The sequence below is a fragment of the Solanum lycopersicum genome, chromosome 7 (assembly GCF_036512215.1).
Source record: "Solanum lycopersicum chromosome 7, SLM_r2.1".
Classification (NCBI taxonomy): Eukaryota; Viridiplantae; Streptophyta; class Magnoliopsida; order Solanales; family Solanaceae; genus Solanum; species Solanum lycopersicum.
Genome location: NC_090806.1, coordinates 4,183,535 through 4,200,351, shown reverse-complemented (window position 1 = coordinate 4,200,351; position 16,817 = coordinate 4,183,535). Strand labels below are relative to the sequence as shown.

General features: G+C 29.9%; 1 protein-coding gene across 1 annotated transcript; it reads left to right on the top strand.

Moving 5' to 3' along the window:
- Window positions 1-3,583: 3,583 nt before the first annotated feature.
- Window positions 3,584-11,883, top strand: LOC101260061 (uncharacterized). The gene is made up of 10 exons (XM_004242981.5): window positions 3,584-3,875; window positions 4,260-4,327; window positions 4,998-5,059; window positions 5,162-5,311; window positions 6,186-6,362; window positions 6,771-6,983; window positions 8,307-9,910; window positions 10,615-10,677; window positions 10,746-10,815; window positions 11,108-11,883. The coding sequence occupies exons 1-10, from the start codon at window positions 3,682-3,684 to the stop codon at window positions 11,798-11,800; spliced, it is 3,294 nt and encodes a 1,097-aa protein (XP_004243029.1). The 5' UTR covers window positions 3,584-3,681; the 3' UTR covers window positions 11,801-11,883.
- The last annotated feature ends 4,934 nt before the right edge of the window (window positions 11,884-16,817 follow it).

The following is a 16,817-nucleotide window of genomic DNA, read 5'->3' as shown; positions in this document are numbered from 1 at the left end:
ACCCTATATATCCAAGTTTCAAATTTTGTTAAACTTTAATACATATACTAAATAGCTAATGAAAAACATAAACAATATATACAAAATACATATAGTGGTGGTTTAGTTTACGTATTTCTATTTTCTTCTGCTATAATAAATCAATAAAAATATATTCAAGATGATAAAGGGAATAAAAAAAAATGTTTGTCAAAATAAAGACATCTCTTTGTTGACCAACATTAATCGTGAAATATTTAGATTCGAGATTTAATTAAATCTAATTTTGATTGTAAATTTTTTGTAGATCGTTTAAGTGTTTTGAATTGTCAATTGTTGTAATTTGTATTATTTTTTTACGTACTTTACAAATATATAAATTTCATTTCAAAAAAATTGAAAATTTTGTACTCAAATTTTCGATCAAACTTAAACTGTTTGACTCTCGAAAAATGAAAAGTACCACATAAATTCGAATAGAGAAAGGTTTTGAGTTCAAGAAATTCTATAGTTATTTCAATAAGTAATGTTAAAGAATGAGAAAAGCCCAACATCAGTAGTTAATGAGATGAGTGAACTCCTTATTAGACTTGAGCAATCCTTCTCCCTTTGAGCTAGCTTTTAGGGTGTGAATTATGCCTAAAACTTAATTTCACATGGTATTAGAGCAGGGCCTTTCTCACTCGATGTTGAAGACTCCCAAAATCAAAATTACCCACGTCAGCCGATGTTGAGGACTCCCAAAATTAAAATTACCCACGCACCAGATGCTAAGCACTGCGCGTGAGGTGGGGTGAGAAAAGTCCCACATCGGTGATTAATGAGATGGACAAACTTCTTATAAGGCTTAGGCAATCCTCCTCCCTTTGAGTTAGCTTTTGGGATGTGAGTTAGGTCTCAGACCTAATTTCACAACAAAAAAAAAATGAAAATTCAATGAGGATTTAATATTTATTATTTTCTTTTATCTCAATTTATATTATTTTTTCTTATTAATCTTTAAAAAATGATACGCTTTATATATAATAATTATTTTATTTTATTTTAGATCATAAATTTAATTTTTTTTCTTTTTTAAATTTCGCAACCGATTTCAAATATCATTGTATTAGTTGAGAGGTATGAAATGTATTTGACAATAAAATATTATAATTGGTAAAATAAAGTTTACAAAGAGCCACGAAAATATTATTTTTTTCTGATTATAAACTTTATATGTGTTATCTATTTCACACTTCCCTATTATAACCACTCATGTGAATTCTTTTTTGTAATAATAAATACATAAACTGCTTACAAGTAGCTTTGTTTTTTTTACTAAAAATAAAAGAACTCTTTGCTCATTGCAATTATTAATTTAATAAGGAAAAAAAAAAGAAGGTGAAATATGTACACAATTTTCAATAAATCTGATTCCCTAATTGCAGGGGAAAAAAAGTCAAAAAATTAGAAAATTGATAGCATTGCTTAAAAATAAATTTTTATAATAAGTGATTTTAATTTTATCAGAATTTCAAATATATATAATATAGTAACACATTCTTTTTTGTATCAGATTTTAAAAAATATATAAATAAATATTTTTCTAAAAAAAAAATAAATATGGTTCGACCAAAACATGAACAGTCAAGTGGGTATTTCAAGCGCAGATCTCTATGAATATATCATTTTCCGTCTTAATTATATATAGTTTGAATTTTAATAAGTAAAAATAATTTTTTAAAAATAAAATTTATACATTTTCTAAAATTCACGAAAAACATGTATAAAAATTTTAAAAAATAAATATGTTTGAATCTCGATATTCATAAGGCGATACATAAATTAGAACGGATAAAGTACTATAGTATACTAAATGGGAGTTTGAGGGGGTGGGGCATGTGCTGACACTAGTTTCTTGCGTTTTTTAAATCGATAACGTCTATGGCGATTTCTAAATATAATTATCATACATATTTATTATTTTAAATTTGGCCTAAGTCATCTATAGCCCCTTAAAGTTGTCAGCATAATTCATTTAGACACCTTAACTAAAACCTATACCTATTGAACACCTCTAACCTCTAGAATTTGAACCATTTAAACATTTTATGCAGATGTGGCATAAGAAGTGTGATGCACGCTTGGTAAGCGCGTGAAATCGTAATTTTAACATTTTCCTTTTTATCTTTCAATTTTTTCTTTTTTTTCCTTTTTCTTTTTCTATATTTTCTTTTTCTCTCTCTCTTTTTTTTTTAAAAAAAACAATCTTGTATTTTTGCAGAATACTCCCGTCATTTCTGCAGCCATTTTTGAAAACAATTTGATGTCACTTTTTTCTTATATGAATTTCCATTTTTTTGTTCTTAATTTTGTTTGATTTATTTTCTTATCATTATATTATTAATTCTGTAGATGTAGAAAGAACTTTCTTTTTTTTTCAAAAAATAAAGATCAAATATCAGCGATTCTTTACCGAAAAAATGAAGATATAAATCTACATATTCTTCGCTAAAAAAATGGAGACCAACAATGGTGAAGAAGAGTGAGTATTAGTAAAAGGAAGAAAGGGACATTGGGGTTGGGATGCAATGGATGGTGGGTGAGAGGTGTATAATTTTATTTTTTAAAAAAATAAGTTGGGAAACTTTTCTTTTTAATTTTTGACTTATTTATATTAAGAAATTATAATTATATTTTTTTAAATTAAAATGCCACGTGTCTTTATTTGGTTTGCTATATTGACACATCATATGCATGTGTATCACACGCACTTCCTTTTTTTACTCATTATCGGAAAAATATTCAATAGGTAGTTATATTTTAAGATTGAAGTGTCTAATAGGAAATGAGGTCTATTAAGGTGTCTAAATGAATTATGCGGACAACTTTAAGAGGCCACACATGACTTCGGCCTTTAAATTTGTATTTGTACTGTTTATTTTACTATATCCTTGATCGTAATTACCATAATATGATAATACATTCCTACAATTAGATTGTTGATATTTGTTACTAAAAATTTTAAGTTTTATTTATTCATACTTTTTAGAAAGAAAAATATTATTTCAATCTCGCTTATTTTTTGAGGTCGGAATTTTAAAATCAATTTTAACTAGTTATTGTCCTTAAAAGATTAGAAAAACTACGAGTGATATAGTGAACGAAAGATTATGAAACTAGGACACTTTAAAAAATAAAAGAACTTTTTAAATTAAAATATTTTATTTTTTATTAGCATATATTAATATTTGAACATATCGTATTATTTTTCACTGATTATCATTCCACACAAAAATAATATTTGAAAATAAGTTCATGATATTACCAACAAAGAAAGTAGAGTATAACATAAAAATAGATTGATAAAATGAATTATCACACATCAAGTAAAAAAAATTGAACTTTTTAAAAAAATTAATAGTGCGATCATATCAACTTTATATAAATAACACTTTTAATCATTTAACAACGTATTTAACAATATAATATAAGTAGTATTTGAAGTAACAATAAAGTTAAAGTCCTCATTTGAATTTTCAGAAAATAAGTAGCCTAAATTGCCATATTTTAAAACTTAAGGGGGCCAATTTGAAAACTTCTAAAATATCACATAGGTCCCTCTTCTTCCCTCCTTTGTTTCTCGAATTTGGCGCGAAAATCCGCCATAGACACAAATTCTCCAATTTAGGGCAAAGCTTTGATTTTCTCCAAACCGAAAAAATGGAAACCTTCGAAGAGCAATTCGATCAGATAACAACTCTTTTATCATCAAACAAACTGTTGGCTTACTCGACGCTGCTTCATCTCCAGCAACAATCCGGCGCCGATCCTTCTCTCGTTAAGCTGCTCGCCGATTCATCTTCTATCATCGTTTCCTATATTATCTCCGATGTATCCGATAACGATGAGGAAATGTGAGTTTCTTCAATAGTAATTTAAAGTTTATGAGTTTGTTCACAGTTAAATTCAAATATTATATGTATTTAGTGCATACTTGGTTCCTAAGTTCATACTCCCCTGTCCCAAATTAGTTGTATGTTTTGCTTCTCGATAGTGAATTTAACTAATTTTCAACTCAATAATGTATAACTCAAATTTGGATATTCAAAAATTATACGAAAAATACTATAATTTGCGACTTTTCTGATTTCAGTTTATTATGACAACTAGATTGGGTCAGAGGGAGTATAAGTGTTTATATGTGTGTGCATAAAATTGAATTCTTTTTTCTTCCTAACTTGCCTCTGTGTTTGATAATTTCAAAAGCTGACTTTGGTTATATTTCCTCAAAATTATAGTGCTGCTCAGGCATTGAAGTGCTTGGGATTTATGATATATCATCCATCTATAGTTGGCTCAATTACAGGTTCTATCTTTTGTCCTTTATTTATTTTTGTTTAAGTGTTTCCTGTTTCTTGCTTTTAGGAATCCCGTGTAGTTGCTCATTTGAACTTGCAAAAGAGGTGTCGTAAGTTAGTCCCTCCATCTCAAAATGTTGGATGCTCTTTTAAAGGCTCAAATTAACCTGTTGTTGGAGGATAAATAGATGTAGATAACTTTGTTATTTGGAAAAGATTAGAGATTTAGCAGCCCCATAAACACAGACGACAAAAGAAAGAAGAAAAAGAGCCGACAAGTTGGAAAATCCAAGGTCAAAATTTAGCATACTCGATTGTTGAAAAGTGTAAAGTGACAAACACTTTGGCAGAGAGACTAAAACGAGAAGAAATTCATTTTCTGGATTAGTTGGATTTAAGGAAGTACAAGATGTAGAAAAAAGAATTCACCTTGAATTCTTGCCAAATTTATTAGAGAAATAAAGCGTGGGTGGATATGATTAATATAAAGAGTATGCCGAAAGAATTGAAGTGTGTACTTTGAAAAAATAATGAAGGAGATATACAGATCTTTTTTTCTTTTTTTGGTGTCATTCACACAGCTAAATATGTGAGTTATTCTTTACTGTTACTTGTGTGAGTATTCTTGGGGCAAATTCAGAATTCTGGAGCTAATGTAGCTTTGATGACTAAATTTAGGTGATGATGCCAGGGCTATTGTTGATTCTCTCGTTGAGGTTATCACAACCAGCAAGATTAAGGTATTCTGAACTTCTCAATAGGCAACAAAGTAATGTATGTGAGGCAGCCTTTGCTAAGAAACATGATTCGAGAATTTGACTTATAGTAATTGTTAATTGCAGTCTGTTTGCAACTTGGGTGTGTGGTGTATATCAATGCAGCAGTTTAACTCATTGCTTTTAGATGAAAATTTCCAGTCTTTGCTGAGGGCAATTATTTATGCCCTTGACAATCCTATTGGCTCTCTTTCAATCACATTTGAGGCAATGCAGGTATGTATAGCTGAATATAATGTGATTGGTTCTAAGCACTATGTAAAGCTGAATATATTGTGCAATGATGTGTCTAACCTAATAACAATGTAAAAAGTGGATCTTGATTCTTGTCAGATAGTAGGAGTTCAAACTCATGTGTGGTTCACTTAGATAAATTTGAAATAATCATGGAACTTACAATTAGAGGAACATATTTTTCAAATATTTGTATGAGCAGGATTTATTTAGCAAGTTTCTTTAGAATGAGTGAAGAAAAAGACTTCCGTTTGAGAATCGATAGTCATTTGTGCTGAATAAGAGTTATCACCTTCTCTTTTATACAGCAGATGAGCGCTATGTATAGTGCTTATCACAAATTTTTGTTCATTTGAAAGGAGTATAATGTTTGTTCTTGTTGAATAGAGCAAGCAATGTTGCTCTCCGAATTGATCGCTACACCTTGTATTATTCTCATGATACAGTAATGACTAATGATAAAAGAAATGAAAGGAGATAGCCATATTTGTACCTGAATAGTAACAGAATCAGAATTGCAATAGAAAAAACAACGACTTTGTACTGGACTCCTCTTTCTACTCTTAATAGTCTATAAGCCAAATGCACTTCCATCATTTTGGATGTTCTTGCATATATATAAAATGACTTGGAATAAAGGTACACTGGCCTTTTAATGTATAACCTTCAGCGAAATGCATGTATCTATACACACACATACACATACACATACACATATATAATACATACACATATATAATACATACACATACGCATACGCGTGCGCGCACACACACATGTATTATTGTCTCAAATCAATTCTTTAGTATTGGTTCATGTCATCTCTGAGTTATTCTCTGTGATTATACTACTATAGGCTGTAATGAAGTTGGCGAATACATCAGCTCAAAATATGAGAGCCATGTCAAACATATGGGCTCCTCCAGTTTATAAAAGGCTAGTCAGCAGCGATAAAAGGGAAAGAGATATGTCAGAGCGTTGTTTACAAAAAGTCTCTAGCGTGATATTGCCTCCACCAGTAATTCTTTCTAAGGTAGCATACAATATTCTATTCTTGTTTGCTGTAATCCACTTTGTTTCTTATGTTTCCTGAGGAGACCAAAAATGTGCATCTATACAGACTACAGTATTATGCATTTCAACTTAATCTCCAGAACAAAAAGTTATCGGAACAAATATGTGTCCAATTATCTATATTAGTGTTTTTGAAGAATTCTGCATGAATGAAGGATCCACATACTGTTGTCAAAAAGTGTATATGTTAAATATGAGGCATTATTTTTGTTATTTGTTTATTAGTATAGTGATCGTGCAGATGCCCCACCCAAAATCATCGTTCTAAAGGAAGCTGTAATTTATTTTTTGTGATAAAAAGACTATAATTCACGTTAAATGTTAAGTGACATGTTTTTTCAGTTTTAGTTTATTGCCTCTTAAACAGGCCCTTGTCACAGATTTGAAGAAGACTTTGCTTTTGACGATGGAGGAGCTGCTGAACCAAGGCTTGAAGATTCAAACTCTACAAGTATGGAGATGGTTTATGTGTCTACTCGGACCTTATGGAATGAAATATAAGCATTTGGTCAACAAATTGCTTAAAATTCCAGAACAAACTTTTACGGACAATGATCCACAGATTCAGAGTGCTTCACTGGTATGCTATTCATTCATCTAAGTTTGACACATCAATTCCAGATAATTTAATGCGACTTGGTCAAGCAAAAGTCCTGTTCTAGTATTTGATTTTTAATCATGGTATTCAATAGCCGCTGATTGTTAATGGGATCAGCTATGTTGCTCTGACTCTTAGAAAATGTTGCTGCACCCATATGCCGGATCCTTAAAAAATGCACTACTTTTGAAAGATATGACAAAGTCATCAGCATTTTTGAAATATCCGAGCAACATAGATGGGATGTATCCAATACTTATTTATGAGTACACGCTGAAAAAGCTGTAGCTTTGATGGCACTACAGATACTACATCATTGACATGCTAACATATCTACCAGATTCTTAATTTTAAAATGACTAAATCAACCTTATATGATGTCAGTATCCTTGCTTAGAAATTTTATATATTTACTCAACTTTAATGAACATTGATTAGCATCTGCCTATGTTCTGGTGTGAACAGTCAAGTGCGCAACCCAAATATATGCATTATCCTATTTAATTGGAAATTTTAGTTCTTACAGTCACTTCTTAGCTATCAAGAAAATAATGCATTGCGACCCTCTTTAGTTAAATTTATTCTGTATTTGCTTGCTTGAGTTAATCTAAAAAGATTATTAAATGAACAATTAAAAAATAAATAGATTCTTCTGATTTTGTTAGATGTGTTCGATGGTAGTAACATAAAAAACTATTAAAATGAATCAACTTTAAGTAATGCTTTTACTACAAATTGCAAATTCGTCCATGAATGATTGATTTGAGAGAGAATATTAGGATATCATCCCGATAGAAGAGATCAAGTTTATCAACTAAACTATGGAATTCTTTAAAATCTGAAGTAACTTAATGCAAAGTCATCTACTAATAATTAATTTGAGGGAGAACTCTAGGATATTATCCCAATAAAAGGTAGTAAGTTCGTCAATTTAGTTTGACTTAAATTAATGAGTGACTCCAACTATTAACTTAGTGTCATGTTTTAATGTATTTAATAGTGTTCTTGTACTTGGAGTGTCACATCAAAAATTTGATGTAAGGAATTTTTGCCTCCTATTGCACATATCTGGCGTCGTTGCTATATGAATACCATACATTTTATATTAGCTATAATGTGAAGATTTTACCACTCAATTGCTGTAGTGCTGTCAAGTTTTTTACTTTTTTTCATTGCAGGAAATTCAGCTCCTTAGTGCCATTTTTCCTATTAAAACAAAGAAAAAGAAAATAAGGTGCTTCCACTAAGTCAACTTATTGAATAACTGGGGTGTGTTTAAAATTTAATAGATGCCTTATTTTGCAGGTGGCCTGGGAAGGTCTCATTGATTCTTTAATCTGCTCACAACTTCATGCTCCTGAAAGCAATGTACTTGTAAAGAATCCTACTGATCAAAGGGTTTTCAAAGGAAGTGATCCAACTGAAGCTGATGGATTTCCCAAAAAGATTAAACTTGTGATGACGCCCCTTGTAGGAATCATGTCAAGCAATTGTGATGCATCTGTCCATGTATCCTGCCTGAATACATGGTCTTATCTTCTGTATAAGCTCGACAAGTTAGCCAGCTTCCATTCGGTGGTTAGAACAGTTTGGGAGCCCATCTTGGAAGTCATCATCAAGGTTGGGCCTGTCAATAAGAATATATGGTCATGGAGTTTCTGCATTGAGCTGCTTGATAATTTTATTTCAGCAGGAAATAAAGATGTAAATAGTATGCTAAATGACCATAAGGCAATGAGACTTCCAGAATCTGCAAAATACTCATGGAAGTATTATCCAATTAAATGGTCACCTTTGGATCTTGGTAACTTGGAGTTTTTCTTAAACACAATTCATGGTCTGATCATTCACGGGTCAGATATTACTCTGTCCGGTGAAATCAGGACAGTGACATATGGTGCTGCCTCAAGTTTGTTTCGATCTCTTCTGAGATCTGTTAAACATTGCTTGAAGTCTGACCTTATAACTTATGACGAGGTTATCTTATCTTTGAATATGATGTTAAAGTTTTTGAAGAGTGTATATGAAAATATGCATTCAAGTGATGGTGGTATAGATGATTTGCTACCTCTTTTACTTCAGCTTTTGGAGGCTTTTGTTGAAGAATTAGAACCATCAACATTGCAATCCCCTCTTTACAAGGTGATAGTAGACTTCAAAATTTTTGAGACGTCAGAACCAGTCTATAAATTCAAAAGTGCAAAGATACCAGATATCGGCTTTATGAATTGTATGGAGAAGGTCTCACCAGTTGCATATATCACTTTGCTCTATTTCCATGCAGTGACCAGAGCAACATTGAAAGCACCTGATTATGATATAGTTGAAGGGAAACACAGATATGTCAAGCTTTTGCTATCTTCATACGAGCCTTTGGAAATTCTGCATCTTTTTGTTAGTTTATTATATACAGAGAAGATGTCCTGTTGCTTTGAGATCTGGGTAGCTCTGGCGAATTGTCTGAAAGATTACATAGATAATCATAACTTCCGCTCACTTTTCAAATTGCAGTCGGATAGTCCTGGTTATGCTATAACAATACATTTCCTGTGTTATCCATTTGCTGCATATTCTTGCCGTAAGGTGTATCTCATGCTTCAGCATGTTATTGAAGTATGGAAATCACTTTATGTTTCTCTTAGCCGGGCATCAGAAATTGGTTATCCTACTCTAACTGAGGACCTGTTATCAATGCTCTGTTCATATTTCAATGAAGCATTGACCAATGGCAATCTTGTCCCTGAACCTCAGTCAAGTGTAAATGGTCAGGATATTGATGTTCTGTTATTGTTTGGAGAAACAATGATATGTGCCGTAGAACAAGCTTCTTTGATAGCAAAATCTGAAGTTAATGAGTCTGAAAGTTGGAGATCCAGTATTATCAAAAGTAGCTTGGATTTCACTTCCTGGTGAGCAATATGATTTTGCAATTTTTTCACTTACTGAGGCAATTACCTTACTCTTGAGATTGGTGGTTTAAAATATTTCAGACATAAAAGCAAAGGCCTTCTGACAGGTCAAAAATATTGAGCCATTTTATTGATATTTAAGTAAAGGTTGAACCAACAGCATGCCTTTAACTTTTCTACCAAATAATTATTCTGGTCCTATTTTAAAATTCCTGCTCGATTGATAACTCAATCACTTAAAAAATCATAAAAATTGTGCTGCTGCAAATGCAATTGTAAACTATACACGTAAAATTATTTGGTTTAAGCACCGAAGTGCTTCATAACTAATAGTTGGAGTTTTGACAGCCTTATTTTGATTGAATATTCTAGTTGTCGTTTGCCTCCGTCAATATGTTGAAGTAAATGAGCAAAGTTCCTTTTTTCCCCTTTATGCCTTTGGTTCTGTTCTGTTACTATATGTAGTTTCTTGTACTTCCACTGATGTAAAGAGCATTGTCATGTATCATTTCCTTAAAAGGAGTTTGTTGCCGATCAATTTGCTTGAGCAAAGAAATAGTTGAAAAAAGTGTTGGAGATCAAAATTGCCTACATTTGATACCTTTTTTTTTTTTTTGATAATTGGAAAAAGCTGATTGCATAAGCTTTACTCTACGCGTACTTCAATTCTCTTTATGTTTCTTATATGTCCACTGCTTCTGCAGCTTCGTGAAGTTATCTAGGGCAAAGGGTGAAACTAATCTATCAACCAGCCTCATTGAGAGAAGGTAATGACTTTCGCGTTTAACTAGTTTCTTCAAATGGTATAGAGAATTCTGCTAACTGAGAGTTTCAGGCTGCTATCATCACTGGTTCACTTTGTTGGCTGCTTGCACTTGCAGAAGGATATAGCATTATTCATTGAGGTTTGTACTTATACTCTAGTCTTGAGGTGGAAATTATGTATGAACTATTAGCTTAAACTACGGTACATGTTATTCTTATCTCATAATGAGCATTGCCTTTTTTTTAAATTCCGTTCCTTTCCTTTCCATCTTTTAATTTCCTCTCCCATAAGTGCGCACTCTACCAATCAGATGATTGGAAGGAAGCGGAGACAATTAGCAGCAGTATTAAGTGTTTACTTAATTTGCTTTTGTGTTTTCCTTTTCTCTACTAGTACAGTAGTTTAAATTGTATTCCGCTTTCTGTCACCAGATGATGACCAGTACATTGCTTCTGTGGCTGTCACATTTTGAAGCTCAAGACAGTAACTTCAAAGATCAACTTCAACAGTTATGGATCCAGACACTGAACTGTTTGCAGAAAACGCTACCAATAATAGAATTCAATTCTTCTTTCCTTCAGCTCCAAGAGCCTCTTCTTGGGAAAACTCTTGATCATCCAGATCTCGTCATTTCCAACTTCACTGTTAACTTCTGGAATTCTACGTTCGGGGAGCAGACCAAGTTAGACTACCCTGAAAGCTTACTTCCAGTCCTAGACAAGCTTTCAAGGAGAGGAAAAATAAAACTCGGAAAAAACAGCCTGTTAGCCAATACTAACGACAGATCTGATGTAGATAAAGTTACAGTTCCAAATAGACACAAGGTGCCAACAACACTGCATAGGTGCTCAAAACGAGTTGAACTCGTGGGGAATGCAGCTAATAGTTCAGAAGGAAATGACAGAATTTATTCAAAGTCCAAACGAAGACACACTGAGCTGACCGAGCATCAAAAAGAAGTAAGAAGAGCACAACAAGGTCGATTAATGGATTGTAGCGGACATGGTCCGGGGATCAGGACATATACCAGTGTCGATTTCTCTCAAGGAACTGAAGAATCACAAGAAAGCCAGGACATTCGTGATGCAGATACTATTTTGGAAATGTTGCGCAAAGCTAAGTAAGATTTTAGTTTTAACTTTATACAATGTTGTAAATCAATAATTATGCTCTGTATATATGTGTTCCAATCTTCTTCGTCTCTAAAGCTGCTTCGTTCTGGCTCCGCCCTGTTATTCTTTTCTCTGCATTCTTTCGTTAGGAGTTTCTGCTATGGAAAATGTCGTGTTTCTTCATCATAAACTGTTCATCAGGAGCATCATCATTCTTTAACCCTGTTAAGGTTTTTCATTGGTCTTTTCTTGTGTTCCCGGAGGTTAAAGGTTACATTTGTTTTCATTAAGATTAAGACGTTGAATATACATTTGAATTTTATGATGTGCATTAAGATCTAGATGGTTGAGTTCGAATACACATTTAAATATTAAGATGTATTAAGATTTGAATATTAAATAATTATGACCATTCGATTTTCAACATCTCAATGCGTGGTTTGAGTATATGTTCTGGAGTTAGTAGTGATGATACTTGACAGTAGTGGTTGATGGTGACAGTTGGTGGTGGTGACTTACGATATGATCCAGGGTATTTCGCGCAATGGATAACCTTGGAAAGATGGGAGGGGAGAGAAATTTGGCAAAATTGAGTGTGCTCGGTACATAAGAAAATATATTTTGGAAATATTTTTTGACTTTTTCATGTTTAGCCAGTCAAATTTATTTTTTTGAAGAACATGTTATCTTGGGAAATAATCCTTAAAAATGAGGAAAATGACTTCCATAAAAAACATAGGCAAAACAAGTTATAAAAGTGATATTCTAGTGCCTTTTCCACCTTTATCTCTCGTAATACACTATAACCTCACTAAATTAATAGTCGATAAATTAATAATCTCTCTGAGATAAATTTTTTCTCTAGTATCGAATGGGCCAATGGAAAAAATCACCTATTTCGATAAGACAATATATTTTCAGAAGACTCTTATATAAATATACGGTCTCACTAATATTATAAATCAGTAATTCTTTCAAAATACTAATATATCTAGGACAATTTACTGAAATATGATTCTAATTATGTTTTGTGTTTTGGTTAAAATTTAAATATAGTTGAAGCTTATCTATAACTTTTCTTATTGCATTCAAAAGTTTTGATATCGTCATATCTGCAAATCTTTTTAAGTGCATGTGGAATGATTTCCTTTATACTCAAATAATGTTTTACGTATTTGATTTATCATTGTTGATTTTGTGACACCTTTAAAATGAGAAGTCATTTTTTGATATGGCTTCAAGAAATTTCATGTGTTGCTTATATAGTTTATTCTCTAACCGTCATACATTGAATGTTTTAGTAAATACACAATGAATAATATTTGATTATTAATAACAATGAACATTACGTATAGTGATTTTATTTTTACAAAGAATCAATGATTTCTTAAATTTATTTTGGAATGAATCATTTAACAAAAAAATATCACCTCCCTACCTTATTGACTGCAACTTCTGTATTTATTATTGCCTTCATTGTTGCTCCTCCAGTAGACATTGATGGTATTCGTGAACCTGTTTCAGGGTCTCTACTTTACGGAAACAATAATAATCATACGCATATATTGTACTTTATGTACGATGGATTTACATTTTAATAAACATGATACATATTTTAGTAACATACAATGATTTTAATGTATTCATTGCACTTTATGTTTTATAAAATTATTTTTTATGTGAATTCAATAAATATAATACATAAATTAGTAATATACAATGATTTTGATATAATAAAAAATAACCTTTGTTGAATGTCAAAACACTCTTTAAATTAATAAACATTAATTCATGGTTATATTATACCTCTACAAAATAATAATATTTCACGGTCCCACCTATATTAATTTAGTGAAATTTTATTGATTTTGTCTAGATTATATATAAATATTTTAAGATGATATTTTTTATTTGTATACTGAACTTAAAAAAACATATAAAAAGGGTACAGTCAACATTAATTTATATTATACTCCCTACGTTCCATATTAGTTTATCATTTTTCTTTTAATACACATATTAAGAAATCATAAATAAGAAGATAATTTTACTAATTCACCCTTTTAAAACTTTTTATAAATTTTAGAAACATATGTGAACACTTTAAAAAATAATTAGTTGCAAGAGTAATATAGGAAAAATGTAAATATTTTTTTAATTTAGTAAGATGGACAATTAATATAGAACAACTATTTTTAATAAGATGATCAGCTAATATGAAAATATTTTAGAAAATAAAAATAATTTAAAGTAAAATCATAAATACGAGCAATTAACTCTTTTGAATTTATCACGTATAAAATTGTAAATGAAGGACAAAAATAGAAGAATATTTCAACAGTTCTCTTAAATACCAAATAGTTAACTTACTTTGAATGTTAGAAAAATAAGTTCAAAAAACAATTTATTATGCACTAGAGGGAGTTAGGGCTAGGTCGGTTCAGTTTGATTTTAAACTTTATCGGTTCGACTAATCATTTGTCGGTTTGTAGGTATGCTAAACCGTTAAGATTCATTAAAATATTGGTTTATCGGTTACTGATTGTTATGAATTTAACTGTTAAGATTCGACAAAAAAAATAAATGATTGAAAATCACTTTGAAACATGGTGACAAACCAAATAAATCATGCACATGAGTTAATAAATGTGTAAATTAGGTATATAGCATATTATGTAGTCATATTCTCAAGTTATGGCACAAGATTTTGATTTTCATTATATAACATATAATATATCAACTTATAGCATTTCTTTTAATTAAAAATATTGTAAATATTTATTCAGTTAAATTAGGAAGAAAAAAAAGAATTTAAAAGTGAGTAATTAAAATTGGATAATCCGTGAATGTAGTTACTGTTTTTAAGTGATAACCAAATGTGCACCTTTTAAGGGAATTTAAAATATATTAATTATAGATATGCTCCTTAATTATCTCAATCAGTTTTTAATGGTAATTTTTATTGATTTTTTATCCTAAAAAAATTCTATTCTGTTATCTATCTTTTCATAAACGTATTTCATTTTTTTTCCCCAGAAATTGGACTATATTCATATATTCGAATTTTGTCATATTGTATCATTTTTTTTTGAAAAATAATTAAAATTGAAGGTTGAAAAGGTTTATATTTGATTTGATGGAGAAAATTGTGTCAATTTTAATTCAACATGGTGGCAAATGGAATTCATCAGGTTAGTTTTTTTTTAATATTTTCGTAATGTTTTTTTTTCCCTTGTTATATTGCATATGTTAAATTGATATTATTTTTTTTTTGAAACATTAATTCAATGTTTCTACTAATAAAAATTTCGTAATATTAAATGTATTTTCATGTGTAATTAAAACGAAGAATGATGGTAAATGTGATTACTAGTTAAAATTTAAAATTTTAAAGTTTTTGATAAATTTAGCAAATTTTTTATTTTTGAAACATTAGAACAAATATCTGACATTTTGTATTAATAATGTATACATTTTGTATTCTAATGTATATAAATAGTGTATGAACAATATATACGAAAATCAATGTTTATAGTTGTACGTAGCTATTATTGATTTGTAATATATATATATATAAATTCTATCTAAAAAATGAATTAACTGTATATTATTTTTTATATTAAATTGGATAAATTGAGTATGAAATTGTATTTTAGATTGTATGTAGTATTTAGTTGTGTAGTATGTAGTATGTATAAAAATTGTTTTAATTTTGTATTAATTTAAAATTATGTTATTGTATATATAAGTGACTTGTATATAATTTTGTGTGATTTGTGTATTGATTTTTGTAGTAAACAATGTATTAATTGTGTATTAATTAAAATAGTGTATAAACAGTGTGGTAATTGTGTATTAAAATATGTATAAAGTGTGTATTATTTTTTGTACAAACTGTATGAAATGTGTGGTAAAAAGTGTATGATTTGTGTATTAATTTTGTATGAAGTGTGTATTATTTTTGTGAGAAGTGTATGAATTGGGTGGTAAACAGTGACTTGTATATAAATTGTGTATGAAATGTGTGTTAATTATGTACGAATATATTTTTAATTTTATTAAGGGATGCACTGAATGTAATTTTAATGTTGTGAAACAGGGAAATACATCGATGTGATGCCATCAGGTTGGACACAATAGGAAGACAAAAAGCACATGCAGTAGATGCCATCAGATTGAACACAATAGGAAGACTTGTTCAAATTATCCTGTACAAAAACAATGATGTCGTAATGTTAAATCTGTGTTTTTGAGGCATTACATTGTTATAAAATATTTTTTTATTGAATAATATTACTATTCATACAAATGTCATACAGTATTCATACAGTTTTCATACATTATTCATACCAGTAATATACATAAATTTGTTTCTGTTTGTATTTTGAAAAATATATTTTATAATTTGTCATAATTCATATATTTTTTCATACAGTATTCATACCTGTAATATAATTAATATCTGTTTCTGTTTGTATTTGAAAGTGTATAGTATTCATGCAAAACAAATTTATGGAATAATTTAACATTACTATGTACTATATATCAAATTTTAATATGACATTCATAATTCATATGATTTTCATACATGATTCATACAGTTTCATATATGTTAAATTGATACACATTTAGTAATAATCAGTAATAATTTATATAAAACCATCAGTAGTCATAATAAAAATACAAACAGAAACAAATTGTATGTATATTACTGGTATGAATAATGTATGCAAGATGGTGATACACATTTATTAATGTATAATTGTATGATATAATTCATACATTTTTCATACAGTATTCATACCAGTAATATAATTAATATATGTTTCTGTTTGTATTTTGAAAGTGTATAGTATTCAAACAAAACAAATTTCAACATTACTATGTACTATATATCAAATTTTCATATGACATTCATAATTTATATGATTTTCATACATGATTCATACAGTGTTCATATATGTTAAATTGAGACACATTTAGTAATAATCTGTAATAATTTATATAAAACCATCAGAGTATTCATAAT